The following is a 27,651-nucleotide window of genomic DNA, read 5'->3' on the forward strand; positions in this document are numbered from 1 at the left end:
AATTGGCTCAGGAAAAAAAAAAAAAAACCACCGAAATAAAGCACCGAAATGTGCGCTGCTTTTCGGTCTGGTTACTACCGTTTATGTCAGAACCGGTACCCATCCCTACTTAAAAATGATATCTCTGTGTTGCTACATATCAGGCCTTTGACATTCTCAACATTTAAAATACAAATTTTAAATCTTGGTTCCTATTTCAGAACATGAACAAACATAATGTTTTCAGGCAACTCATATTAAAATAACACTTATAATATGTCTTAATTATAGTCATGGCTTGGCTACATCCAGGTCATTGTGCTATGAAGGTGAGGCTAAAGCCACAGAAAAATCAACATCCTCCTCAACTAATACAGTCACACACTGAAATACAAAAATAGTGCCGTTCCTACAGACAGGTGACAAAGAAAGACATTACTTTTTAAGTTTTTAGGCCACTACATGCCAGTCTCTGGGATATTCCTGGACTTATCAGCATTCCCATATTCCCAAAGATATTCTCCCACTTTATATTTTGATAATGGTCTTGGTGGCGTCTGTCTAACACATCAATCCAAAATCTCCCATAGGTGTTCAGCTGGGTTGAGTTCTAGTGACTGTGAAGTGACTCACATCCATTTCATACACATCAAACCACTGAACCATAAACCTCTAGTGTCTTGTGGATAGTTTCATTGTCAGCCTGTCCAGGATCATTGCCGTCAGCACAGAAATATGTCATCATAAATTTGACCACTCAGAACAACTTTGTATTGATCTGTATTTACCATGTTCCCTAAGGAGGTAATCCAATCCATGTTAACTAAATACTGCCCAAAGCATAACTGCTACACAATATCTTCATTGAAGAGAGTCAACGGTTCAGATTTTTACTTTGTTGTGGTGTAGAAGTATTTAATACAAAATATGTAGATTCCTGTGAAAAGTCCATCTGTGAGACTCACCTTTACTGGCAATAACTTGCACTAAGTTGAAGTAATTGTTTCCTGTATGACTTCATTAGTCTCTCAAGTCATTGTGGGAGAAATTTGATATTGTTGATATATTCCTTTTTTTTTTTTTTAGTTAATTGAGGTTTGCAGATATTCGTTAATGCAGAGCCCTCCATGGTGGCTGTTAGTCAGGAGGTAGGACAGGTCATCTACTAAAAAAACGGTTGGTAAGTTTGATCCCTGGTTGCACCAGTCTGCTAGAGTATCCTTGAGTGAGTTACTGAACGCTGAGTTGCTCTTGATGAGTTCATTGGAATATGAATGTAAGACAGAATACACTAAGATGTAGAAAAAAATGGTTGTATGAATGTGCGTTTGAATGAGACATGCTGTATAAAGAGCTTTGAGTGTTCAAATAGGCTAGAAAGGTACTACATAAGAACAATTCCACTTATCTATCCTAAGCACTTCCACATTTCAGGTTGTTGTCTGGACTTTGACTGAGCCATTGTTCATGGTGGATTTCATGACTGCAAGTTGTCCAAGTCCTTTGGTTTCAAAACAAGTCCAAATCAGTATCCCTCCACTACTGTGCTTGACAGCTGGCATGAGGTGTTTGTACTGATATGCTGTGTTTGTTTTTTGCCAAATGTGGATTAGGAACTTTATGGTCACACATCTCCACTTTGATCGAAAGTTTGCAAAAAACATTCTTACAAAAGCCATTTGGCTTAAACCGCAAACCTAAGCTGCTGCTGTGTTCTTTTTAAAGAGGAGAGCTTTATTTTGGCAAACATTCCAAACAAGACATGCTTTCTACAAGTCCTTAACATTTAACATGTTAACTGAGGCCTGTAGCATCTGAGATGCAGCTCTTAGGTTTTTTGCAATTTCTCTGAGCATTTCTTGGTCTGACCTTGCGGTAAATTTACAGGCACATCCATTCCTGGGGAGTCTGCATGTGTTAAAATATGCCTGAATGCTCTGAACCAGCAAACTGCCAAAACTGTTCAAATCTATTTGATAAGTAGCACCTGTCTTTTAATTCCTGTGTAAGCAGTAAGGGTGTACTTTGTTTTCACAGGACTCTATGCAGTCCAGTCAAAACATTTGTGTTTACATGACTGTATGTGTGAAGGGAAAAATGGATTAGACTGTTGACTTAGGTTGCAAGTTGCAGCAAATGTCACACTATCTGTGGTAAGTTTGTTTGCACATACTTCCAAGCACTACCTTCATAATTTCTTTAAAAACTTTGCATTGCTTCAACACAGTCCACCAAAATCTGTGTGTGGTTGCTATGCTGTTGTCAGACGAATTCCTATCTCTTATCCACTTGACTTCAGTAGAATTTCTATATCAGAATAGAAACTGGCAAAGAAGTAAATGGCATAAGAAACATGCATTGCAGCATTTAGTAGCTCTAGGAAAAGTGTTACATCAAACCAGCAAGGTAGGTACAACAGTCTCATTATAACAACAGCCACACTCAGAAGATCCCATTAAGTATGTCACAGCCGTCAGGTTGAGTTGGCTGCTGACTAGCTTACAAGTTGAATAAATCAATTATTCAGGAAGCCTCCTCTTTAATACCGGCATCTACTATGGTTCAGTGGCTTTGCAGACATTGCAATTTTTGAGAGAGACCTAAGATGTACATTAACCAGCTCATACAAAGTCAGCCAGACAGTCAAAGAAAGGACAAGTTCGGGATTACAGGTTTATCAGTCAATGATTGTTCTACATCCAGATGTAACTGAAATACTCAGCACTGAAAAAAATACATAAAAATAGTGTATCTGAAATGGTGTTATTTTTAATAATCCATTGATTATGAAACCAACATTTTGTAGAATATTTATATAGTAATATGGCCATTGCAGTACAAATAAAATCAATTCACCATTGCAAATAACAAAAATCACATTAGTGCTACATTTTCAATTACCTCTGTTACCTCTTTGGATTTGCAGTTGACTCATATGTGTCATATATGAATTCGGGAAAAAAAAATCAGCCTTTCATACTCTCAAGAACCTAGTTGTCTCAAATTAGTGATGCTGTCTTAAATTTATGTTATGCAACTCCATACCTATTCTTAGACAGCTGTTACCTTACATAGCCTTCAGTCCTCCTCATCTGTTCCTGACAGACTACAAAGTTAGTGAGCTGTGATTAGTTCTGTTGGCTGTTAGTTGTGTGTTTCTAGCCAATGAACATGAAAAGAAGCACCAAACCGCCAAGGCCCACAGATGACAAGTGTAGTGATTAAGTCATTAGCTGCGTGAGTGCAGACATATGCAGCAGGCCCATTTGAGATGGATGGAATATCTTTGAAATCATTTTCTATTGTATATTTAACTGACAGATGGTGTGGAAACATGCTGACAGTCACAAGGACTAAACCTTTTAAATGGAAGGAAAAAAAAACCCACTATAAAAATACATGCATGCACATATACATTCACACAAACAGATGATCCCAAATATACTGTGGCTACTTTAGCTCTGGGAATTTTTGTTGGTAGATGAGGAATTTGCCCTGTGCTTTCAGCAATTGAATGCCTCCACCATATATTTATATACACACCATATAGCTCTCATACAGCAAAAACACATCCATCTCATTGGAGCATGGAAAAACTATGTCTTGTAGTGTCTGTCACTCGGATGTTAGCAGCAGATTCTTTGATTGCTGCGAGTAGTGGGACAAGACCTCGATGGACTGGGTGTGACCCACTAATTTATGGATTCTGAATACACTTGGTCAAGCAACTCCTAAGCCGTTTTTGTAATATGGCAAAGCACTTTATCCTGTAACTACCTTTGCCGCGAGTAAATGTGCTTGCCATGTAATGTTTGGGTGAATGGTCTGTCCACATGAATACCCTGACAACTAGATTCCCAAACAGTGAATTGTATTGTAAAGACATGCTCAATATTGTGGTTAATCTGGGTAACACGTGTGCTTGCACACAGATTTAGAAAAAAGCATAATACTAGCATACTCTTGATGCCAGGATGAATGCCAGTATTTATACCACTGTGGATCATGTGTCATCATGCTCTGCATTATAAGTAATGAAAATAAGCACAGAAGCAACACATATCACACTCACTCTTTGTGTTTTTAAACCCTTTGATGCTGTGTTCAGTTAGCTGAATATTGGCCTAGGCTCAAATGGGACTGCACATGGTTAGTGCCAACAACTGCTGGCCTGGCAACGTTTCTGTGCCAAGCTTCATTATCAGAGTTAGAGACAAAGTATAAGAGCCAACAGCTGTATTAGCCTGTGTGAAGAAGAAATATTTGACTTCTAATGGGTTGAAGCTGTCCTCTTGTTAAGGACTTAAAAAGCTTCTTATCCTCAAACAGAGGAGTATCTAATACAGCTACACTTTACCAGAAGCACTTAAAAAATCTGGTGGTAGTTTTACAGTGATTTGACAAAGAAAAAAAATCCATAGCAAACATTTTGAATATTATATTCACATTGTTTGAGTGGAAAGTAGAATCCTGTACATCCTCATCCTCTAGGATCTGCTATAGAAAATCTAATTACAATAACTATTCTTGGTTAATCACAAAACTTTTCAGATCAGTTGAGAGGAAGATTCAAATACCATGTGAAAGCATAAATTAATATCAATGCACATAAAACAGATGGAAATTTCAGCTTATCAGTGGATTTCTTCCTACTGCAGTTTCTGATACTTTTGGTCATTCAAAGGTAAAGCAATAATATGCATGGATATAGTTTCAGTAAAAAATGCTATGAAATACCAGTGATGTGATAAATATGCCACTGTACCACGAATATATAGGGTGGGAAAAAGTTTGCTTCACATGGCACTTTTGTTGACCCTCCACTTTTCCATTGCCTTATATAATTTTTTCTAATTTGACACTTTGTTTTCAGCATTGGACAGACATTTACCTCTCATGGAACCCAGACAGCTACCCTGGGGTTCAGAATCTCCGTTTCCCTTCAAATCTAGTGTGGGTCCCAGATATTCTTCTCTACAACAGGTATGTTACATTCTCATCTTTTTGAGTTGGTCTTATCAGGCTAGTCATTGGGTCACTTCATTGGCTTCCAGTAACTTTTGTTCATTTATTTTACTGATTAGAACCATGCTCATCTAGCAGATCCAACTATAAGTTAATATATAGATCTTCTAATACCATTAGAACAACATGCCTTGCTCAAATGGCTTTTAAATATTTCAACCGGAAACAGAAAATCAGTTATCATGACTAGAATTTGTTAGTCCAATTTTGGTAATCAGCAATTTATTTTACCATGTTAAAATACTTATTCATCAATTCATTGGCTAAAACAGTAATATAAAAAGCTTACAAACTATTTCAAACCAAATTAAGTAAAACATTTCATAATGTCTTTTCAAACGTAGTTTCTCAGGCAATAGCTGCTAAATTTACCCATTATGTAATTTGCAGTCCATGGGCATGACAACTTACACAGTTCTTGGTATTTCACCATTTTGTATTTAAAATTGTTCACATGGTAAAGTGTAGTGAATTAGAATGGGTATTTAATAAAGTGTACTGACTTTAAGCAAATGACAAGGACAGGCAACCCACATTACAAAACCTCCACTTTGCTGTTAATTACATCATACTGCCCACTAGAATAATCAACACTGTTTCCTCTACTCGATTTTTACCATTTAATTTTTCATTAGATTTCATTATATATTTTGGTTTTTACATTTCCTCTCTTTCTCCATTCTTCTTCTATGTAGAAAAAAATGCTTTCTTTTGTGAATGGACACAAACACTACACTACATTGCCATGTATCTGTGTATCCAAAAAACACAACAGAATGAAAGATTCTATAGATGAAATATCACTCTGTGTTATAGTATCATTTAATTAAATGATCGAGCCAATTCCCTCTTTGGGGAATAAACCATAACTCCTCTTAGGCTTTGCATCTGTTTCCAGTAACAGCATAGGACTCTGACTACTGAAAACACTGTGCCAAGTGGCTGAAATTGGCAGTGCTTTGGCTAGTTTGAAAACTAATAATGCTTCAAGCTTCAGAAGAATAGAGAGAATTTAATCTATATTCTGTACTACCTTCATTTATTTGCAGAATTCTTCTCTTCTCTCAATTCCATGTTTTAGGCCCTGTCACCGTGGTTGTAGAGAAGGTTCAATTCAATAATGAACCACAGGCTCTTGGAAACATCCATCTGAACAAGCTCATTTCTTCCTTTATCAAAGAATGGGGCTTTAATAGCACAAAGGGGAAATAATCTGTCTCTTGAACACTGGCTCACCGGCTTCTTTGATACAGAGGTCAGTAGAACAGAACCTCTTTTCTTTCAGTATATTTGGCTGGACATGAGGCTCCTGTGCTCATTGTCCTGCTTGGCCAGATTGAAGAAATACAAAGCGCTTGGGCTGCTTTCACAATGTCGTCTAGATCTGGTCAGATTTAAGAAGAATTCAAGCACCTCACATTACTGCCAGTGAGTGACTTGATCATTTTCCAGAGTCCTTTGCATTTTGACCTTTTCTGTGGCACCAGTGTTGTCCTCAAACATAACCTGATTTTAGACTTTTATAACATATACCGACAGCTGCCTACACAGTAAACAAATAACACAGAACACATTTACCCTTTTGCAAAACAGCTGTGACATAATGAAATCAACAGCAACAGCAACACCCAGTGTGCCTCTGTGGGGTACATCAATCACGATTTTGTCTACAAGCATTTGCTGAGAAAAATAGATAAATAAATAAATAAAGTCAACAAAAAGTGAAAATAAAGAAATCAAAATATTCACTTCAGAGAAGAATTTGGTAGGTGTCTTGAAACACTTAAAATTCCTTTGGAAACTGCAGTAAAATATTTTAGGAGTTGCAACAACATAGACAATTTTAGGAAGGTTTTTTAAAAAAAATTTTTTATCTACTTATTTTTTGGCCAAGTAATCATTACAGTTTAAACAGCAAAGTGGAAGACAGTTCTTACTTAAGGACGTCCACTTGCTAAACATTAATCAAAGAAATGTGCAAGGCAAGGCCACTTGAGGAAATGCTGAAGTGGTATTTATATAGTGCTCCAGTTTATGTGACTAAAACAGACAGCTATGTAATTGTGGATCATTATTAACCTGTCAAAACAGATGATATTAAACAGGGCATCAGGGCTTCACTTAACTCCTTGCAACAATATACTGCTTCTTGCTTACAAAGAAGTAGACTTGCGATGGGAAAAAGACAACAGGACACAAGATAGAGGTAGATTTGACTCCTGATGTTTCTGTTTCAGCTTCTTTAAGTTGATTAAATATTCTTTCATAAGGGAGAGATAGTGACAGGTTTACAGCTTAGCTATGACTGAGTGAGAGAGAGAATGAGTGAGAAAGAGGGATGGAAGCAAGAGCTCTGGGTGTCTACAAGGGATGATACAGAACATTAAGCAGCTTACAGTAGGGATAACTGATAATGATCAATATGCTCCTGACAGAGACCTAGATTGTAACTGACATTCTTCATGGATTCAACATAAATCTGGAGTAAAATCATTTACTCTTATTTTTATGAATCAAGAAAGCAAGCACGAGAGGAGATTAAAATTATGAGAAGATGTAGTTTTACAAATCCCTAATGGGAAACTAGGTCAGTGCAGTGGCAAGGCTTTAGCACACACATTTTTTTTTTTTAATTCAAAGTGACAGGACCACCCTCATTCCACCCCCACCAAATCTCGACATTAAACCTCTATCCCCCATGTCAGAGAGATTTACCACTTTACTGCTAAGGGTTAGTAGGTAATGGGCATTGCAGGTTTTGGTTGCATAGGGAACAATCTAATGTATTTACCAACTTGTCAGATGTCAATTATTGGTATCCTTCACTTCCAGAAGTAATCACATCAAATGATCTTTTCAAAATTAAGATACTTTTAAGTCAGGATCTGCCCACTTTGTGTCACAAATGTTTACTGTCTTTACTACTATGCCCATTAAACACAACATGAAAGCCATGGGAATCAGGACTGTTGGGCCAGCTGACAATAAGCTACAATGGTATACACAGACCTTAAGTCAATCTTCAGACCATTCAGCCCTTTGTGCAAAAAATACATTCTTATTTATTTATTTTATCACAGACAACGTGATGATGATGACAGCGTAAAGAGCGCTCCTTCCCAAGTAGTGGACTCTAATGCAAGTACACATTTCTAGTAGATTATGTTCTGATTGTGGATATTCAGAAATGCTAAAACTTCTTCCAAGTCTTTAGCCATGGTTGACACTTCACCTGACCTTCTTTCTTTCATCTGACCCTGGTCAGAGTAAAGCCTGGATCAAGCAACTTTGCTTTGGTCCCATCAGCCTCACATCTGTACAATGAGAGGCTGCTGCCCCTAAGAGTTACAAAGTCTAGGCCCAGGTCAGTCATGCTCATGTTCAACCCTCAAGGTATGTCTGGGACTATGAAGTCTGACTGGTAAAGTAGAATGTCACCTCTCTGGTGGGGAAGAAGCAGCAGACAGTATAGGAAGTGAAAAGATACCAATGATCATATTCCTTCTACTGGTGTAGAGGTGTTTAGTTGGACTTTTATCTGAGAGAACAAAAAGGGTAAACCCTATGCAGCTGCACTTCTCAAAAAGGGTGATTATTTTTTTATGCCTGTGAAGCAAAAACCAGTTCAAAGAATTTCATCTTATTGGAGTCTCTGAGTGGGACATTAAGGATTCCTGGCTCAGGACTTGATATCAGATACTGCTTGATCATAAGGTAGTTCATACAACAACACCTTAGGACAAAGATCAGTGGATTGACTTTGATATTATTTCAGAGAATGTGCATTTTAATGTACCACTTTCTGTATCCTGGATAGTCTTTTTCTGTTTCTTTTTTCTAAAGAAAGTTAGTGACTTTGACTTAGTCAAGAATTTTTGAACACTAGGTCCAGAAAGTAGGGACAGTTGTAATTTTGTATTTGTTTGTGTCAGCACATAAACAAATCAATAATCTCCTCACATGAATAAAAGATGAATACAATGACAATTCCTCTCTGTCAAAGACATGGATTTGAATATTTCATCATTTATAGATATTTGGAAAGCTTGAATACAAAAAGACTAAGTTTTCTACTTTTCTCATGTAAATAATATAGACCATTTATCTGTAAAGAAGCATTACTTTTTTATATTATAGCTAGTTATCTAAAAGATAAACTGCTGACACACACTATAACAGTGTTTGACAAGAATGATATGTCAGTCCAGACCATGTCATTGCATCTCTCCACTGACTATTGAAACCGGACTTCATATTCTGTACTGCTATGTGAGAAACATATTTAAAGTTACAGTGCAGTAATGACCAATTTAATTTAAGTAATACTTCACTTCCATTTATGATTTATCCATTTTCTTTTTCACTTTTAATACTGGGATATTACACTTTTGGAATTATTTATTGCTATAAAGTAAAGTTTTTGAAGAATCCCATTAAGAAAAAACTCAATAAAAAGTCAATTGGGATTTAAGACGTATTGTAGTTTCCATGTGATCTTTTATTAATATGTGATCTAATTAAATGTGGTTAAAGTTATACATCAAGGAGTCATTAATGCCTGGGTCTGTGTGTGCTGTACATTATTCAAGTCATTGTCTTTCATATTAAACATTTATATTGGTGTTTTGAGAGAGGGTTTGGTAAATGAAAAATGAAATGTTTTTATTTCAATTTTTAATGCTTTAATCTGTCCATGTGAGGTAGATGTATTCCGGATACCATTACAAGGCTAAATGCTAAGATCATTTATTCTAGGCAATGGATGAGAGCTACTCCGAAATATTCTCACAGTCTCTGTCTTCCACCCTTTAAGTGAAATAAATGATTAGATTTAAATTATGAATGTAGCATTATAAATCTGCATCCATTAAAGCTTTGTCCTGTTACACGTCTTCTGGATTCAGTCCCAAAAACTTTACTAAAATCTATGCTCTACCTACTAAGCAAAAAGCTTGTCAGAAGAAATTAAATGTTGTTTAAATGTTCCTCACTCTCCAGTTGCATATAGTCTCATGCTACAAGCAGTAAATATTTACTAATGGAAAATAACAGATGATGGTGCGGTTCGAACTGTTATCTGAGTTGCATTAACATTCATTCATCCTTTAAAATGAGATATATTGAGTTGCCAGTGTGCCTCATTCAGTTTTCCTTTTTAAGAGGTCACAGCATACTGAAATATGTGAATTAAATATTATACTTGTTATGAATACATGGATAAATAGGTATAATTGTATGCCATTTACCGGTTCATTACTTTTGCAAGGAGGCTGTTTTCAGTCCATATGCTTTGTCCATTTGGTAGTTTTTTCCCCTTCTTTTCCATCTCATTATCCAGCATAAACAAAACTCAAAAGTGTTTACAACCGTGATAGGGTATACTTATACACAGCAGGCTTTGAGCTAAATGATAAAATTATATGCTAATTGCTCATGATGACCGTGCTAACATACTCAGATGCTTGGCAATTTAGTTAAGTTCTTTCCATTTGATGACCTCCCCTGTAGCCTCATTGACAAGTTTTGACATCTGACAAGTATATTTCAATCAAGATGTGTTTTGATGAGTCCGCAGATTTTTTCAAGCTAATCCCTACTTCAGTAGGTCTGAATTATAACAGAATTATAACAGAACCAGAAATTACTTGGTCCTAAACCAAAGTACACAATTTCAGACATTTCAGTTTCAGTCTAGAATTTATTAAAAGCTACACTTTTTTATATTTTTCACATGCTTACTTTTACAACAATGAATAGAGGTCACTGTTGCTTGCACAGTGAAACTGGCTTCAAAGAACATGCTTCACCAAAAACTCATAGTGATTGCTTTGATTACTGACAGTTGCCTGTGATTTTGCATGTTTGACCTCAAATACTTGGTAACTACTAGCTGAGGGACAGTAAAACTTGAGTTTTACTACAACTGAGAGATTAGCTGCACAAGTCTGTCACTTTCATGGTTATTCCACTGGTCATTGATCAGCCTCTGCACCTGTAATAATAGCAACTGTTTTCCTAGTGACTGCCTCCATCAACCTCCATCATCCACTTGAAACCTGCTGGGGAGTACTCATTTTCTTTCACAACAGGCAGTTCCCAGAAGGTTCCTGACCAGTCTGTAGAGCTGTATGACTGGGGCATTATTAATTTTATCCCACATTGCAACCATAATTGTTAGACACCTAGAATGAATGAAGTTAATGTCACATACTAATCTCAACATAATATGAGTCAGTGGTAGCTTACTATCTAACAGTGGCATGGTTTAATTTGACTGTTAGATGTTAATTAGTTGTTGGTATATTAAACTGTCAGTGTAGAAGACTTTATTATTAGCATGTGTGTTGTCAGAAGCTCAATAGATAAATTTTCAGCATGACACAATCAAATCAGCCTAACAAAGCAAAAGTATTCTTCAACTGACTTCTCAGATACTCTTCTGGTTATTTTTACTCTCTGAAAGAAACATTAATCAGTTTTTGTGTTCCAGAGATTTTGAGCATGCGAAATACATAATCCCTGGTCTGCTTGAAGGACGTCTTGGTAACAGACGACCGTGTTTATTTAACATGATGAGCAAAATTAAACACTCTCTGTCTGCATCTACACTAATCCCCCTTGTCTCTGCCTTCTGTCACCTTCATTTACCACTAGATGTTTTTTTGCCTATCTCCTTTTTAAGCTATCTTTACTTTTGTAGTTGACTCTGACTCAGCTTAATAACTTCTATTCTCTTCTTTCTGTGTTTTTTTCTCTTCCATTTAATTGTTATGATAAAATGCCCCATATAACTACTCTTGTCTCCATATAGTGCTGATGAGAGGTTTGATGCCACGTTCCATACAAATGTGCTGGTCAATGCTTCAGGAGCCTGTCAGTACATTCCACCAGGTGAGACATCCCAGATATTTCTATATTCTTACACTACCGTTCCACACTACTCCCACCACGCTAAATCCAAATTGTCATCATCTTAGGGACATCATTATCTCAACATCATCATTACTGTTATCACTGCCATCAACACCCTTCTCATTCTCACCTCACTGTTCTGGTGAACAATCTCTTTTCAGATTCCCAAGACAATGTCATTTTACAATCACTGAACATTAGAAACTGTTTCCACTTCCTCCACATACCAAAGTTGTTCCTCTTGATATAGATCTAGTGACTCGGGGGGCCAGTGAAGATCATTGAACTCACTTTCTTGTTCACAAAGACAGAATCGGATTGCTGTCTTGCATTGTTTTACTGCAACAGCCATTGGAAGATGGTAAATTATGGGTATAAGAAATATATGGTCAGCAAAAATATTCAGACTACAGCATGCAGACATACAAGTTCAAGTTTGCAGAGAAAACTGTTATACCACTACAACCAACTTGGATTATTAACACAAGCTAGCTCTAGCCTCAGCATTGTCTTCTTGGCTGACAGGAGAAGAGCGCGTCATGGTCTTCCACTTATTATGCTTTCTAAAAGGCTTACCATCATCTTTCTGTCAGCTTTAACTAGTGTCACCATTCTGTTTTAGTCTTTTACATGCACTTTTCTGTTTGCAGAACTGCTGCTCACTGAGCAATTTTTGTAAACTCTGGAGATTGTTCTGGTGAAAATCTCAGGAGATCAGCAATTTCAGAATCACTCAAACTAGCCTGCCTGACATCAGCAAAGATGCCATGGCCACTGAACTCAAATACTCCACCCCCCCCACCTAATGTTTGATATAACACTAACTAAAGCTCTTGATCTGTTTCTAGATCAGTATTTTTTGAATCGCAAAGCTGATGTTTATTTGTATTCTAAAAGGATATCAGTGCCTATAATAAATGGCTTGGAATATACTAGATTTTAGTATCAGAGAAGCATTTATTTAAAGTATGTTTAAGCAAAAATTGTCATGTAGAAGTAACTTTTTGTTATTTTAAAAATAAATATTTACATTAAAAAAAACTGATTGGTTTCTAAAAGTAATTTATCTGCAGGTATCTTGAAGAGTACCTGCTACATCGACGTTCGGTGGTTCCCGTTTGATATTCAGAAGTGTGACCTGAAATTTGGTTCCTGGACCCACAATGGTTGGTTGCTGGATCTCCAGATGATGGAAGTCGATGTCTCTACATATATACCCAATGGGGAGTGGGACCTTGTTGGTAAGAACGAAAACAAAATGTCATGCATAGATGCTGAATAAGAAAGACCCTGATAAGACTCTCACGGAGATTCAGCATTAACTATGCCTTTTATATCATCTTCCACAAAGTGAAACATCCAAACAGTGTCACACATTTTGACAGCAGGTGTTTCAGCTGTGTTTCTTTCTTTGTAAGATGCCACTCTCTTAGTCAATCAGTCCACAACGAAGGGGTCTTTAGATGGGGTGAATAATGCTGCTTCTATTTACTACAGTACTAAATAAATCTTCAACAAATTCTGTTTCTGACAGCATTTCTGTACAATACAGGTGATGCTAATTTCAAATACTGATCACAACAGGTAGGCTAGCAAAGCTTAAAAAAAAATCCACCAGAAGTAGTTAAAAAGAACTCTCTCAGTTCATACCTTCAAGCCTTTCAGAAGCATCTAGGAAATGACTCCAGCATTTTGCCTACAGTTAGGGTTAGGGTTGATGACTCAGAAGGATAAAGCATATCAAAAAACATGGAAAGTTGCCCATCAAAGTGCCGTTTAAAATCATCCTCCTAACTTTATCCCTCATCCTACCAATATTTTTACCATATATATATTCCACTGCTTGTGTCTCCATATGGAAATAAAGAACTCACATCATCTCTAATCCAGGTTTGGGTGTTAATCGGAGGCCAATGGAATAATTTCCAGGCACAAACTGAGTAACACACAAAGTTGGTGCACCCAGCTGGCTGGGGGAATAGATGGGGGTTGTGAGTGTGTGTGGTGACAGCTGGCCCAGGGATGGTTCACTTAATTCAGGCACAGCCAGGCAGCTAGCTGGCCAAGAACACACACTGTCCTGGTGCCTTAGAACATGCCCATGTTCATGCAAGAGTACAAACGCACACTCAAAAGCAAGCAGACACGCATTGTTTCAGTGTCTCAGGGGGTAACTCATTAAACTAAACCATTCCTGAGCCCATTAACCTAATCTGAACTATCACAACTGAATGCCTCACCCCCACCCTTCACCTATTTATAACCTTTACCCTAAAACCAACTCTTATCCACAAAAAGCAGTCTGGACCCTTCGGGACTGCACTTTAAGTCTCTAGGGTGACACATGTACCCATGGGTTAGTGTTCCGTCAGGTTAAAGTCCCTAAAGGGAATGGAGGACATGACCCCATACAAGCGAGCGCGCGCGCGCACACACACACACACACACACACACACACACACACACACACACACACACACACACACACACACACACACACACACACACACACACAAGATGTGGTAAATGCATTTGCAGGTCTACAATCCATCAAATTAATAGAAACTAACAAAGGTTATTTCTCTTCGGCAAGAAGGTGACAAGAGCTTTAAATGAAATGAAATTGAATCCGAGCAATCAATTTAAACTGAATTCCTATAGGAAGTAAAGCTCACACACGCAGTGGTAATATCAAGTGTTTTCTGTTACTCACTTGAAATAAGTTGTGCATTTTGACTGTATTGTTAATTGTGTCATTTTCACAATCAATTAATTGCTATTAGAGGTGTATAATGCTGGGCAAACCATACACAGGCAGCGCTCTTGTGGGTTGACTTTTATTCACCACTGATTGTTGATTGTAAGCTACAAGTGAGTGCCTGGCAGTCACACATACTCACACAGAGGTCCTTGATTGATGATATTAATCCAGAGGACAAGCTAACATTGTCTGCATTCCACCTTAAAATGATTATACATATGAAACAGATCTGCTATTGTTACTGATCATTTAGCTATACAATTGTTCTTGTACTTGTAGTTTTTCTGACTATGGCCAGGCCAATGTGATGTTGATTTCTGTTACTGACCTTATAAAAATCAAAAAATACCTATGCCAACAACAAAGATAAAACTATAGTGTTGAACATGCCAGATGTGTATGACTGCTTTTTGGAGATGTAGCTGGGTAATCTGAAGCATTTACTAACATTTGCAGGTTTTAACATTTTGTGGCAGTCCTTTACTCTTGCTCGGCATATAATACAAACAATGATCATGGCACAGTGCATTGCAGCTACAGCTAACTTTCCACAATCTCCAAAGAGCATTTTATTTGAAACTATTTAAATTACAGATAAAGATAAATACACCCTTCTTTTAGTTTTTATTTGTTTTTTACAAAAAAAGAGTTACTGTTCAGATCTGGCCATCTGGACATGAAAGCTATACTTTCACTTTTTAGTCACCATGAAATGAACTTGAACATAAAATAAACTTTAGTCACTGCTTTTTAATGTCATTTTACTGTTTTAATTTAATTTTTTGTCTACCCTTACTTGTTTTGATACGTTTAACTAGTACTGTGTACAAAAGGTTCCTTTCAAATATACTGTAAGGTTCAGCAACAGGAACTGTTGTTTGTCTGTAAAATAGATGTGGAATTATTCATAAATTTTAATAGTTTGTATTTGAAAGTTATTGAGCTGGTTTTGATCAAACAAATTCCAATAACAGGATGAAAAGATGGCCAGCTGGTCAGCAAACAGATTCAAAAGCCAATTACTGCTCTCAACAAATGGCTGTCATTTTAAAGCCATGAACTAGCAACTTCTGTTTCAGTCTCTACTGTATGAGCAATTCTTTATACTGATTATAACTCCCTGCTAAACAAACAGGTGGAATGGATTTGAGATTATTGTGTTATATAAATGATAACGTCATACAGTTTTAATTTAGGCACAAGTTGATTTTCTTTTGTTTTTGGTTTTTTCAAAGCAAGCCGCTTCCCAACAGGATTAACTAAATCCCAGTCCAGACAAAATAACATTAATCTGATTGATTAAAGTCTACAAATTTATGAAATACAGAAATTGAAAGAAGAAAAAAAAGTACTATTATCATATTCATCAGTTTCCAACATCTTCTATAAAAAGTTCAAGTTGGCTTTCCATAAAATTTAAAACATTATACTTCTACAAATATTTTGCCTGTATTTATTTACATTTTATTCATTTTAACTAATGGCTTTTTGTTAACAAGGCCATACATGAAGTTAAAAATGTGCATTATTGGCTTATTTTAGTGTTTATAAAAAATATTCAGTCAAGCGGAAGAAAGAACTGGACCTTTATTTCATAATTCTGTGTTTTTGACCTCTAAACTGACACCTTTTTACCCCTTAATATGTCTCCCAGGTGTACCAGCAAAGCGTAATGAGCTGTATTATGACTGCTGCAAGGAGCCCTACCCCGATGTGACGTTCACAGTCACTATGCGCCGCAGGACTCTTTATTATGGCTTAAACCTGCTCATCCCCTGTGTGCTCATCTCTGGTCTGGCACTGTTGGTCTTTCTGCTCCCTGCTGACTCTGGAGAAAAGATCTCACTGGGTACAGAGGATCACATACACATCAGGCCATCCTTGCACACAAAGACACAGATACACAGTTTCCCGCAGAGGGACAATGATTCATGATTATATTCATACATGTAGACAAAAATGTACCTTTCTCCCCTACTTTGGTCATCTCTGCCCACCAGACTGCAATTGCTTACCCATTTATTTGTCTTTGCTTTATGCTAATGCTGACATTATTGCTGTGAATAAGCATTCGCGTTGAATTCTGTTCATTAGCAGATGAACAAAAGCACCACTGTTAACGCAACAAAGATAATCATGTGGACCTGAAAATGCCAGCTTGTTTCAAAATGCCATTCCGTGAGACAGGGCTGCACTAAATAGAAATGAGACAGTACCCCTTTGACGGTGGATAAGATAGTAAATATTCTAAAATAAATTCATAGCTTTTATCACCTGGTTTGAAGACAACCAGATGCATTTATTTTGAGTTCTCTCAAGTCACAATTTAACAGCAATAGAGATGTTTGATGAAATAATGTATCTAATGTGTGTCTGCCTTTTTCAGGCATAACGGTACTGCTGTCTCTGACAGTGTTCATGTTACTGGTAGCAGAGATCATGCCTGCCACTTCAGACTCAGTTCCTCTAATTGGTAAGGCAATATTCAGCTCCTCGTAATGCTTTTATTGGTAGTTATTTAATTGTTGGCTTAAAAACAACATTAAAGCAATTAACATGGGTAACAAAATTATAAAAACTAGATATTGAATATTACATGTATGTTCCACAGGATGGTGAACTAAAATGTTTTACTATTAATTATAGTCATGTGAAGGTTTTCACAGGAACCTATGCAGTCTGAGTATGCACATCCCACGATTCAGTGGCTTGTAGAACAACATTTAGCAGCAGTAACTTGAAGCACTGATTGGTTTTCTATATGACTTCATTAGTCTCTAAAATAATTGTGAAGAAATCTTCTTTGCAAGGTTTATGGGGAGTTCCTTTAAGGTCTTATCATACCACTTCATTTGCTGAGTCAACTGCCAAAACTTCTGCTTTAATAGAAGCAGTTGCAATTGCTGATAATCAGTTAACCAAGTCCATTTACACAGTAGTGCATAGAGACTGTACTCTGGTGTCCAACTAAAGACATGGATGTTAATTGGTGATTCTAAATTGGTTATGGATGCCAACACTAGAAAATGTTATTTAAATCACAATCTAATATTTCCATTTTCAAATATCCAAGAGCCAAAATGTGTGCTATTTTTAGTTTATTTTCAATTGATGTAATTGTTTTTGCAATAAATAGGTAAGAAAATTATAATATATCATGACTTGCCCAAAAGGTGGAAAAGGTATAAAGTGCCACAGTGAGAGTAGTGGGTCAGTATGGAGATTTTATTTTCTCAATTTACTGTCAAGAGAGAAAACCATGGAAAGTTGCTGGATGAAAAGAATAATTTACCCAGGAGACAGTTGGCTACAATAGGTTAGCGTGTCAAAATAGATCTTTATGCCTCATACTCACATCACAGGGCAGTCTGTAGCAGAAAACATTCTTTGCACAGATGGACTGATATGTTGTGGCTGTGGGCGGGTTCTGAAGAGTGTGGGGTGGGTGTTTGCTTGCTGATGCAGTATGTGAAGATTATATTCAGCGTAGGAGATAAACAGTTGTGTTGCATAAGACCATACTGATGCAGACAGGGGAAGACAAGGCAGCAGACTTTAAGAAGGGAGGAGAAGCTGCAGATAGGGCTGCTGCCCTGCATCATCTGGCAGCTCAGTGATGTAAAACAAAGCCAAGAGCAAACACGCCTTTTAGAGTAGGTGTTTAACACACTACAGATACTGTATATCAGAGATAATAGATAAAAGAAAAAAATGTCTTTGACATTTACTATCAGAGGTTATCATACAATTCCAATTATATTGTGACACGGAAACGTATAATTTCATTAGCCCGCCTTTCTACTTAATCGCTGACATCACAGCTGCATCAGAATGTGTTTGAAAAACATGCTTTCCTACATGGAAAGGATATGCATTTTTATGTCCCTGTGTGTCTTCCAGTGCCTCCAAGGCTGCGTATGTATTATGTCTTTTGGCTACATTTTAGATTAACAAAAAAGATGTTAGTCATCCTCTTAACCGCCTCTGGGGTGTTATGACCTTAGATTTGTTGACAGGGATAATTTCCTCACTGAATAATCAACCAGCTACCTTACTTGGTGACAGTGATGATGCTTTCTAATCTAATAATTTTAAAATGACCATTTCACTTATATATTTAAATAAATAAATGATTCAGTAACAGACTACAATATCTACTAACAAGCCATGTGTCCTTTATTGAAATTGCAATATACTGATTTGCTCGTATTCTTCTTCAGCTCAGTATTTTGCTAGCACCATGATGATTGTGGGATTGTCGGTGGTGGTAACTGTTCTGGTTCTGCAATTCCACCACCATGACCCCCACGGAGGAAAAATGCCTAAATGGGTGAGTTCAATAAGGGGAAAAAAGAGACAATTTAATTACAGTATTATTTCAATAACCACCTCTCTAAAACTGTGTTTTCCAAGCTTTGATGTGCCCCTCTTTAGAAGCTGAAAAAGGTTAGTTCTTGCAACAAAAAGGGTATGCATCATTAGCACAATAACAATAACAGATCCTTCTTTGTTTAGTAAAAAAAAACCCATAAAATTAAAAAAAATTGACTCTCCTTAGTTTCACATCATATTTTTCACCTGACAACCACTGCTCTAACATAATGCATAGAGGTACAGCCGCTGAGCCAGTATAAGTCCATTTTATGTTCGAGTTTGTTTGTGTAAGGACATGACACCAAGATCTTACACAATGATTAAAGGTACTTTTTAAAACTATACTCTGCAAAACTTTTCTTAAAACCTTTACCACTTGGGGCAACATTTTAAGAGTGGCTGTGAACAGGTCATTTCTGACGTATCCTGCTATTATCTTTTGATTTTTTTCCTTTTAGTCCTGCTCTCATTCTCTTAAGAAGCTTTGCCTTTTTGGTAGGCCACCAAATAAATGCAAGAAATAGAAATTTTCAGGATGAAATCACACCAATTGTTTTTTCAATTCTGTTGCTAGCTTTAGTCATTTTAGAAGATTTTAGACTATTTTTTTGGTAAGTGTCAATTAAACTGTCTATGTAGGTTCTCTGTCATCCAGGTCATGGTAGTCTAAGGAACACTTTCCAGTGTAAATTAACATATCAATCAAATCTTTCCACCTTCTTTCCTCCAGCTAAATCTTTATCTTTCTTATTTCTTTCTTTCAGGTCCGAGTCTTTCTTCTCAACTGGTGCGCTTGGTTCCTCCGTATGAAGAAGCCTGGAGAGGAAAGCAAAACTCCAGTGAGCTCAAGCAGTCCTCCAACTTATAAGTACTCCCATTCTCCTGCTCACCACACTAGCACCACCAGCATTCAGATGAGCACCATACCAGGGCAGCCATCCACTCAGGCAACAACAACCAATGGAAACATGAACCTATACTTTAGCTACCACTCAATGGGCACAGACAACCCTGTGTTTCCACCTAGTGTTGATTCAGGTGTGATTGTGTGCGGTGGTGGAAGTGGAGGTGGAGGGAATCATCATAACGGTACCTCCCAGCTTGACATCCACTCAGACCAGACACGGACTTTGCTTTTGGAGCAGATTCCCGAAATTTGCCGGATTTTGGAAGAAGTGCAGTACATTGCGAATCGCTTCAGAGAGCAGGACGAGGGGGAGGCAATCTGCAGCGAGTGGAAATTTGCAGCTGCAGTCGTGGACCGGTTATGCCTGGTGGCCTTCTCGCTGTTCTCCATCATCTGCACCTTCACCATTCTCATGTCAGCTCCCAATTTCATTGAAGCTGTGTCAAAAGACTTTACGTAAGGCTGCTCTCTACCATCACTGACAGATAAAAACTAACAGTAGAAATTCTGACACAATTAGACCTGCACCACACAAGCCTCTCTTGTACTTTTATGTGAAGACACACAAGCTCAAGTTAATTTAGAATTGATATCACCATAGATCAGTACCCAGCCTTTACCCCTCTCATTACACGTTTGTTGGTATATAGCTGGGGTAATGTGTTTCTTCCCTGTCAAGGTTGCTCTTTAGCTTACAACATACATACAGGTACATAGGACGTTGAAGCAACATGTAGTAGTTAATGATGTAGAAAGTCAGACTAATGCACTTTTCTTCTGTATCCCTGCTGCACCACATCATTTACTTGCCACCATTTGAGTGTCACGTCTCATCAGAATTCACTCTTTCCCTTACAGCTTTTCTTTTCTCTTAATTTTAGAATTTACACATCCTGTCTTCACTCCATTTTCTAGAGATGTCTTACCTAAACAACTTCAGCAGTTACATATATAGTACGGTGTTTTACAGGTGTATTCTTGTAATGCATTTTTTCTTTGTATTTTATAAATAAATCCACATTTTACAGTGCAATCTGGTTAAGCTGAAATTGATTTTTTAATGAGTTAGCAAATTCACTGAGATCTACTGAAATTATACATTTCACTAATCTGAGGTGTGAAACTACTGAGTATTTTCATTTTAGATAAATATACCATTTTTCCTTCGCTAACTGAAATTTGATTTAAAATTTCAATTCAACTCAATTTTATTTATATAGTGGTCCCCTCAAGGTGAAAATGCCCATTATAATTTCCCACAGCCTGACTTACAACTGTATCTGATTCATTACAACAAAGAAAGCCAAATAATTTCTTTATACCTTCATTGTTACTCTTCCTTTTACAAATGGAGCTATTAGTCTAATAAATATTACAGTTTTTCTCGATTGCTTAAACACTTTTCTTGAAACTATGACTCGTATTCTCAAAACAGTAAACACAAATCCATAACGTCTCACCCAATTTCCCAAACACTGTATTTTCAGGTCAAAATTAAGCTCTACACTCAAAACCATTCACTCTTGCTGAAAAAACAAACTTTGCCCACAGACATCACACACAAGGCCTCAAAAACACACACACTACAACATAGTCTTACACATTGGTGCAATAAATTTAAAACAATATTTCAAAAACTGGCAAGTTATGTTGCTTGTGGTTCTTCCCCTCAAAAACCTTTTCACATCATGAACACAAAAGATCCAATGTACATACAGTGGCACATTTTTATTCATGTACCATACAGTACAACACACATCAAAAACATTATTCCACCTCAGCATCCTGTCTGTGGTCTGGGTCAGGCCCGGGAATCTCATCCACATCACAGGCTATATTGGCCCTGGCCAGGCAGCGGGGGTAAAATCCTCTTGCATGCCTGATCCACCACTGGCATGCATCTACTGATATGTATAGGCAGGCTTCTTCCACGACCCGGAGGAGGTGAACACGGACATAAGGTTCTCTGTCATACACTTTCTACCGCCACGCCGAAAATAACTCCTCTATTGGGTTTAGAAAGGGAGAGTATGCAGGCAGAAAGATGTTAGAAAACCTTGGGTTATTGGTAAACCAGTCATGAACCAGAGCAGTGTGATGGAAGCTGACATTACACCAAACAACAGCATAGTGAGGCTGCTCTGGCTGTGCTGGTTCACTGTAGTCCCGCTGGAACATATGTTGTCTTAGACCATCAAGAAAAGCAAGGAGAAGCATAGTTTTATAGGGTCCTAGAATGGCATGGCGGTGGAGTACCCCTCGTTGGCTGATGGCTGCGCACAGAGTGACATTCCCTCCACGCTGACCAGGGACATTTACAATAGCCCAATGGCCAATTATGTTCCTCCACCTCCTCCTTGGTGTCCTAGACCTCCTTTTCCTCCTCAACCTCTTCCTTTGCATCTCTTTGAATCCATTGTTTCAAACCTGAATGAGTTTCTGATTGATGTGTGATAAATTTTGACTTGTAGTGTTTCCACTTGGTTAATTGTGTGCTAATTGAGCTCAAGCTGTGCTGACTTAAGTTAACATTATTGAAAGCAAGTGCTTTCTAAATGGCCACATGGTGTAAGCACTGAAAAATGTAGGGATTTGTGTGTAGAGTTTTACAGTAACAGTTCACCACATCTGACTCATGTGTTAAAGCAGGGGAATAGTGTTTATAGTTCAGGGAAACGGGTGTGGTTTTTGAAAAATAGCATTATGGTTTTGAAATTTTAGTTCAAAAGATTGGTTATAGTGTTTAAGCAATCGAGAAAAACTGCAATATATTGCCTGCTCTTTATAAGGTTTATTTACAGCAGACAGAAGAACGCAGAATACGTAGGCACCAAAATGTTAATATACCTCTGCTAACCCTGCCTTACAGGTCAAATCTTACCAATCTCTGCTTCTCCACAGCAACCCAGTCTGTCAGTGGCAGTTCATTTAAACTATAGGAATGATTTACCAGACACTGGAAAAATACTCAGTCAACATTACTGTTTTGAAATGACATTAAAGCGACAAATTAACACTACCGGAACTTTTCTGTGACTGAAAACCTAATGGTTTGGCTCTTTTCAGGCCAGTTTATTAAAGTGTCACTTTATTACATCCATCTCTTGTGTTAATACAGTATAGTTTTGTTAGCATATGATGCACTATTTGTAAATCACTCACACTCATTTACAGTGCAATTTTTCCTTGGGTAGTAATTCATCTTTGTTTATTTGTGTGAGCTAGACATGTTTTTGTATTCTCACACAGAAACTCACAATACAGAAAGAGAATATTTTGAAATCTATTCTGAGATGTGCATTTGGTACTGTTTTGTAGTGGTGAGTGCTTTGTATTTTACTCTCTAATGCTCAGTGAAAGGCAGACACTTTTCTTCCCTAATCTCTAGTGACAACATGTAACAAGGATTACTGGGTGACTTGATGCAACAGATTTTTGTTCAACTTTGTCTCTTTTCGCCCCCTGACTGTCCTCTGATTCTAGGGGGCAAAAGACATGAGTGAATTCCCATTTTAAAAACCCACATAAATTCACAGCCTTTTCCCACCAAGCTATTGGATATTTTAAATGGTGTTAAGTGGAGAAACGAAAGAAGAATGAAGCAACACCATACAGTATACCACACAGCGATTGCAGAAATAGTCACTGAAATGGAATTCATGCTGTTACAGTTAATCAATGCACCACGTACAGACAAACAGCTGCCAACTGCTGTCGACCTTTTATGCCACTAAAGCACTGTAAACAGTTTGTTATATCCAGTCATAATAGACATGAAGCAAAAGGTGAAGCCAATGAAATGTACAATGTTGCTTTATTGCCAATTCTTTTGTGCGAACTTAAGCTGCATTCAAAAATCTACTTTTCTGTGACCAGGGATTTGATGTTTTTACTTGCTTTAAAGGTCACAAATATGCTTTTAAAAATACCAAGGAGTAGTCTTATAATCTTTAAATGAACAGGCAGACATTTGTTTCAAACAGATCAAAAGATGAATACCACTTTCACATCTGTGTAATAAAGGAGCTATAGTCAGTGCTCTGGAGTTATCCTAAGCTACCTACATGCTGATGGTAACTTACTTGACTGACATATTTCTGTCTAACTCAGAGAAACAAATCAATTTTTTACCAAGTTGAACAATTCTATTAAATATTGGTCAGTGTTCTAATTGTGCACGGTCCTAGCATATTCCAAATTGTACAGTATGTGCTTAAATATGAATCCAATCATAGATGATCTGATAACAAAACATTTATTGGAAATGCCTGTAAATGTCCATTTGGGAAGGTGTCACAAATGTGCTCCATCTCACCTACCAACATGTTGGAACATACAGATGCAATAGTTCATATGAGGCATGAATTGAAAAGTTTGTGCATTTGAAGAAATAAAACCATGTCAGGAATTGTTTAATGTAAAAGACAATGCAATTTACAATTCAATATATTGAAGTTCACCCACACACAAAAGGCTCGAATTGCAGTTTTTTAAAGGTTTAATTCTGCTGAATGATTTTGAAAAGTATAGCTAAAAATGAGGATGTGGCAGTTTACTTTTTGCAATGCTTTTGAATTTGTCTGTTGCTTTTAATGGTTTTTAAACTGACAATGTTGTATTTTGGTCAACTTGAGTGTCTTATTCTTTGTAGTCTGTGCCTCAGTATCATTCAGAGTCATTCTACGTTGAATAATGTACATAAATGCTCAGTGTACATGACTATTTTGAGAAAAATAAAGGAGTGACTAATAATTATGGGCATTTCGCTTGCTGACATGCTACAATTCATGAAATTATATAGTTTGATTAAAATGTTACCACCAGAGTTTTCAATCAGTCGTGATGAATTCTGGAATCGACTGGAAGTGGTCATTACTAGGTTGTTTTTTGCAATCTGAACAGTCAGTGAAATGACAGCTTGTCATCTAATATGCCTGCCTAATCACAAGTGACTTCTATGGTATTGTTCACACAGTTTTATAAAATGTCATATTTCACTGACAGAATAATACATTATTTTTTTCTCACAATAATCTCTAACAAAAGAGTTCAAAATTTAGAAAAATGCACACACAATCAGGTTCATAAGTATTTGAACAATGCAACCCATAATGGGTTCTGTATACCATAACAGTCAATTTAAAAAAACAGACAACCAAGATGTGATTAATGTGCAGACTTTCAGCTTTAATTTAAGCAGAGATTTAAATCAGGTGGTAATTCCAAATACTAAACTTTTGTAGCCGTTCGTTGGTGCTTTTAAAATAAGGTCCAGACAGATGCTGCTGCAACTGAAAAAGGCCGTCATTACCCTGAAAAATAAATAAATAAATCTATCTATCAGACAAAACAGCAAAACTGGGTATATTCTTAAAAAGCCATGCACTGGGTAGCTCATTAACAGCCAAGGGCAAGAAAGACCACAGAAGACAAACATCTAAGTATTGAGACTGGGGGAAGTATGGAGAAGGGAAAGAACACCTCATGATCCAAAGCATACAACAATATCAGTCAATCATGATGAAGCAGAGTGACCCACAAACAAATAGCAACTGAAGCCAACTACAGTAAAGGCCTAGCAGAGGCCAACAAGGAAGGTAACACAGCAATGGATGATTTTCCAGGCTTCAGGTCATTCATTGTCTAGTACTAAACACAATTATCAAAACTAACAAACTTTGTTAATTTTCTAATTATTTTTAGCCTCTGAAAATAGGAGAATTTCTTTAAAAATGTCTGTAAACAGTTAATGTAAACAATTAATATCTTCGTTAAATCATTTAAATTAAACATAAAAGTCTGCACTACAATCATCTTGACTGCATGACTTGAATTGCTTGATTGCTGGACTGTGATGTTATAGAGGCAATATTGCAATAATTCTATTATTGTCCAAATATGTATGACCCTAACTGCATATGTCTTCTTCATGACAGTGAGATCATGAAGCTTCACATGTGCAGTAAGATCCATGAAGTCAAGAGCCATTCAGCATAGCATAAAGGTTAAGCTGTGAACAAATCTAAATGTACCGTATTTTTCGGACCATAAGGCGCACCGGATTATAAGGCGCACTATAGATTAACGGGTCTGTTTTCATACATATAATGCAGATTATAAGACGCATTAAGGGAAACAAAACAGTCAGATAAGTCAAATTTTACTCAACTCATTCTTCTTGCTTCCTCCATTTCCCTACCATTAATTCATTAATGTTGAATTCTCTCGCAGCTGCTCTATTCCCATGTTGTTGCAGTATATTAATGACTAACCTCGTATTGTGGATGGGTTATCTCAGTTGTTCTCCTAACTTGAAGTTTGGTCCGTTTACGGCATCCTGCCATGTGATTGCATTTGTTCCTAACCATTGGGAATCCTCATGTTAACTTTTATCGAGTCGAAAAAAAGTTAGCATTCATCCTCCAGCTTCACTGTGTTTATGTTATGCTAACATTACATTATGCTAGCTGTGTCATTAGCGATCACATAGCACATCATTATATACCAGCTAGTCCAACTTCAGTAACCTTACAAAAGTCACTGTTGTTTAGTTTTCTGTCTTCATGTATGTTGGAAGTGATAGCAGAGTTGTAAGTTTTAATTTTTTCAGAAATCTCTCATTTAGAACATACTATATCAAGCTTAGGTGGAAACTAGGAAGCTAACTTCCTGCTAACTTCTAACTCTTCTAAGACTTAACACCTGGTAAAGCAGCAACACTGATCATTTTGTTAAAGATGAAAGAATTTAGACAGTTTTTACCTCTCATTGATGCCACAGTGTTCGTTTTAATTTTGGGACCTGAAGTGGACAGAGTTTTGGACCCAGATTACTCCGCTCCTGACTATGGTAGCCGTAATGCTCCGACAATCCATCAAGCAGTGCGGCTTCGTAGCTTACCAAAGTCGTACTAAAACATTTTTTGACAGATTTTTGAGCGCCGTGACCACATAAAATCGGTTTGAGGTCAGTAAGCACAACCAGAATTCATACACAAAGGCGCACCGTGTTATAAGGCACACTATCGATTTTTGAGAAAATTAAAGGATTTTAAGTACGCCTTATAATGCGGAAAATACAGTAATTAACTTGCTGCTGTGTCAAGCTCCTAGCTTCAATAGAGACATCCACAACCAGAACCACATGTTGATTTACATATGCCAGTATTGATAGATTTTTTTTAAGATAAGAAGTGACATTTTTTGACATTTCAAAACTAATACATGTTCGATGCGATGCAAAATTCAAAGATTCCCTGTTTTAGGAATAGTATTTCTAGGCTCAGGCTTCAGATTACTACACAAAATTGAGCCAGAACCTTCTCTGCACCCTGAGCTGATAAGTTAAACTAAACTCAGATATGTGAACACGTAACAAACATTCATCAGACAATATGGTTCAGCAGCCTTCCTCATTTCCCAAGAGGAAGGAATGGAGGAAATAAACAAAGTCAGACAGTATCCAATCTCCTTACTGCCTATGATATTAGTCAGGACTTTCAGCAGCTTAGCACACACACAAACACACAGACACCAAATGCTGCTCAGCAGTGTGATAACATGTTCAAATTGGTCAGATCTAATCTCAGGCTTCACTGCACACATACAGACAGCTGTAGGTGGCTGGAATTGCACCCCACTGTATCACACCACAAACACATGGACCCCAACCTTCCATCTGCCAGCAGACCAAG

General features: G+C 37.2%; 1 protein-coding gene across 1 annotated transcript in view; it reads left to right on the plus strand.

Moving 5' to 3' along the window:
- Nucleotides 1-24,706, plus strand: part of LOC134629499 (neuronal acetylcholine receptor subunit alpha-7-like) — a 42,671-nt gene extending 17,965 nt beyond the window's left edge. The window contains exons 4-10 of the mRNA XM_063476870.1: nt 4,853-4,962; nt 11,816-11,895; nt 12,990-13,157; nt 16,332-16,526; nt 17,064-17,150; nt 18,898-19,007; nt 19,816-24,706. Coding sequence (XP_063332940.1) covers nt 4,853-4,962; nt 11,816-11,895; nt 12,990-13,157; nt 16,332-16,526; nt 17,064-17,150; nt 18,898-19,007; nt 19,816-20,418 — 1,353 coding nt within the window. The 3' untranslated portion in view covers nt 20,419-24,706. The remainder of the gene's footprint in view (nt 1-4,852; nt 4,963-11,815; nt 11,896-12,989; nt 13,158-16,331; nt 16,527-17,063; nt 17,151-18,897; nt 19,008-19,815) is intronic.
- The last annotated feature ends 2,945 nt before the right edge of the window (nt 24,707-27,651 follow it).

This window comes from Pelmatolapia mariae, linkage group LG6 (assembly GCF_036321145.2).
Source record: "Pelmatolapia mariae isolate MD_Pm_ZW linkage group LG6, Pm_UMD_F_2, whole genome shotgun sequence".
Classification (NCBI taxonomy): Eukaryota; Metazoa; Chordata; class Actinopteri; order Cichliformes; family Cichlidae; genus Pelmatolapia; species Pelmatolapia mariae.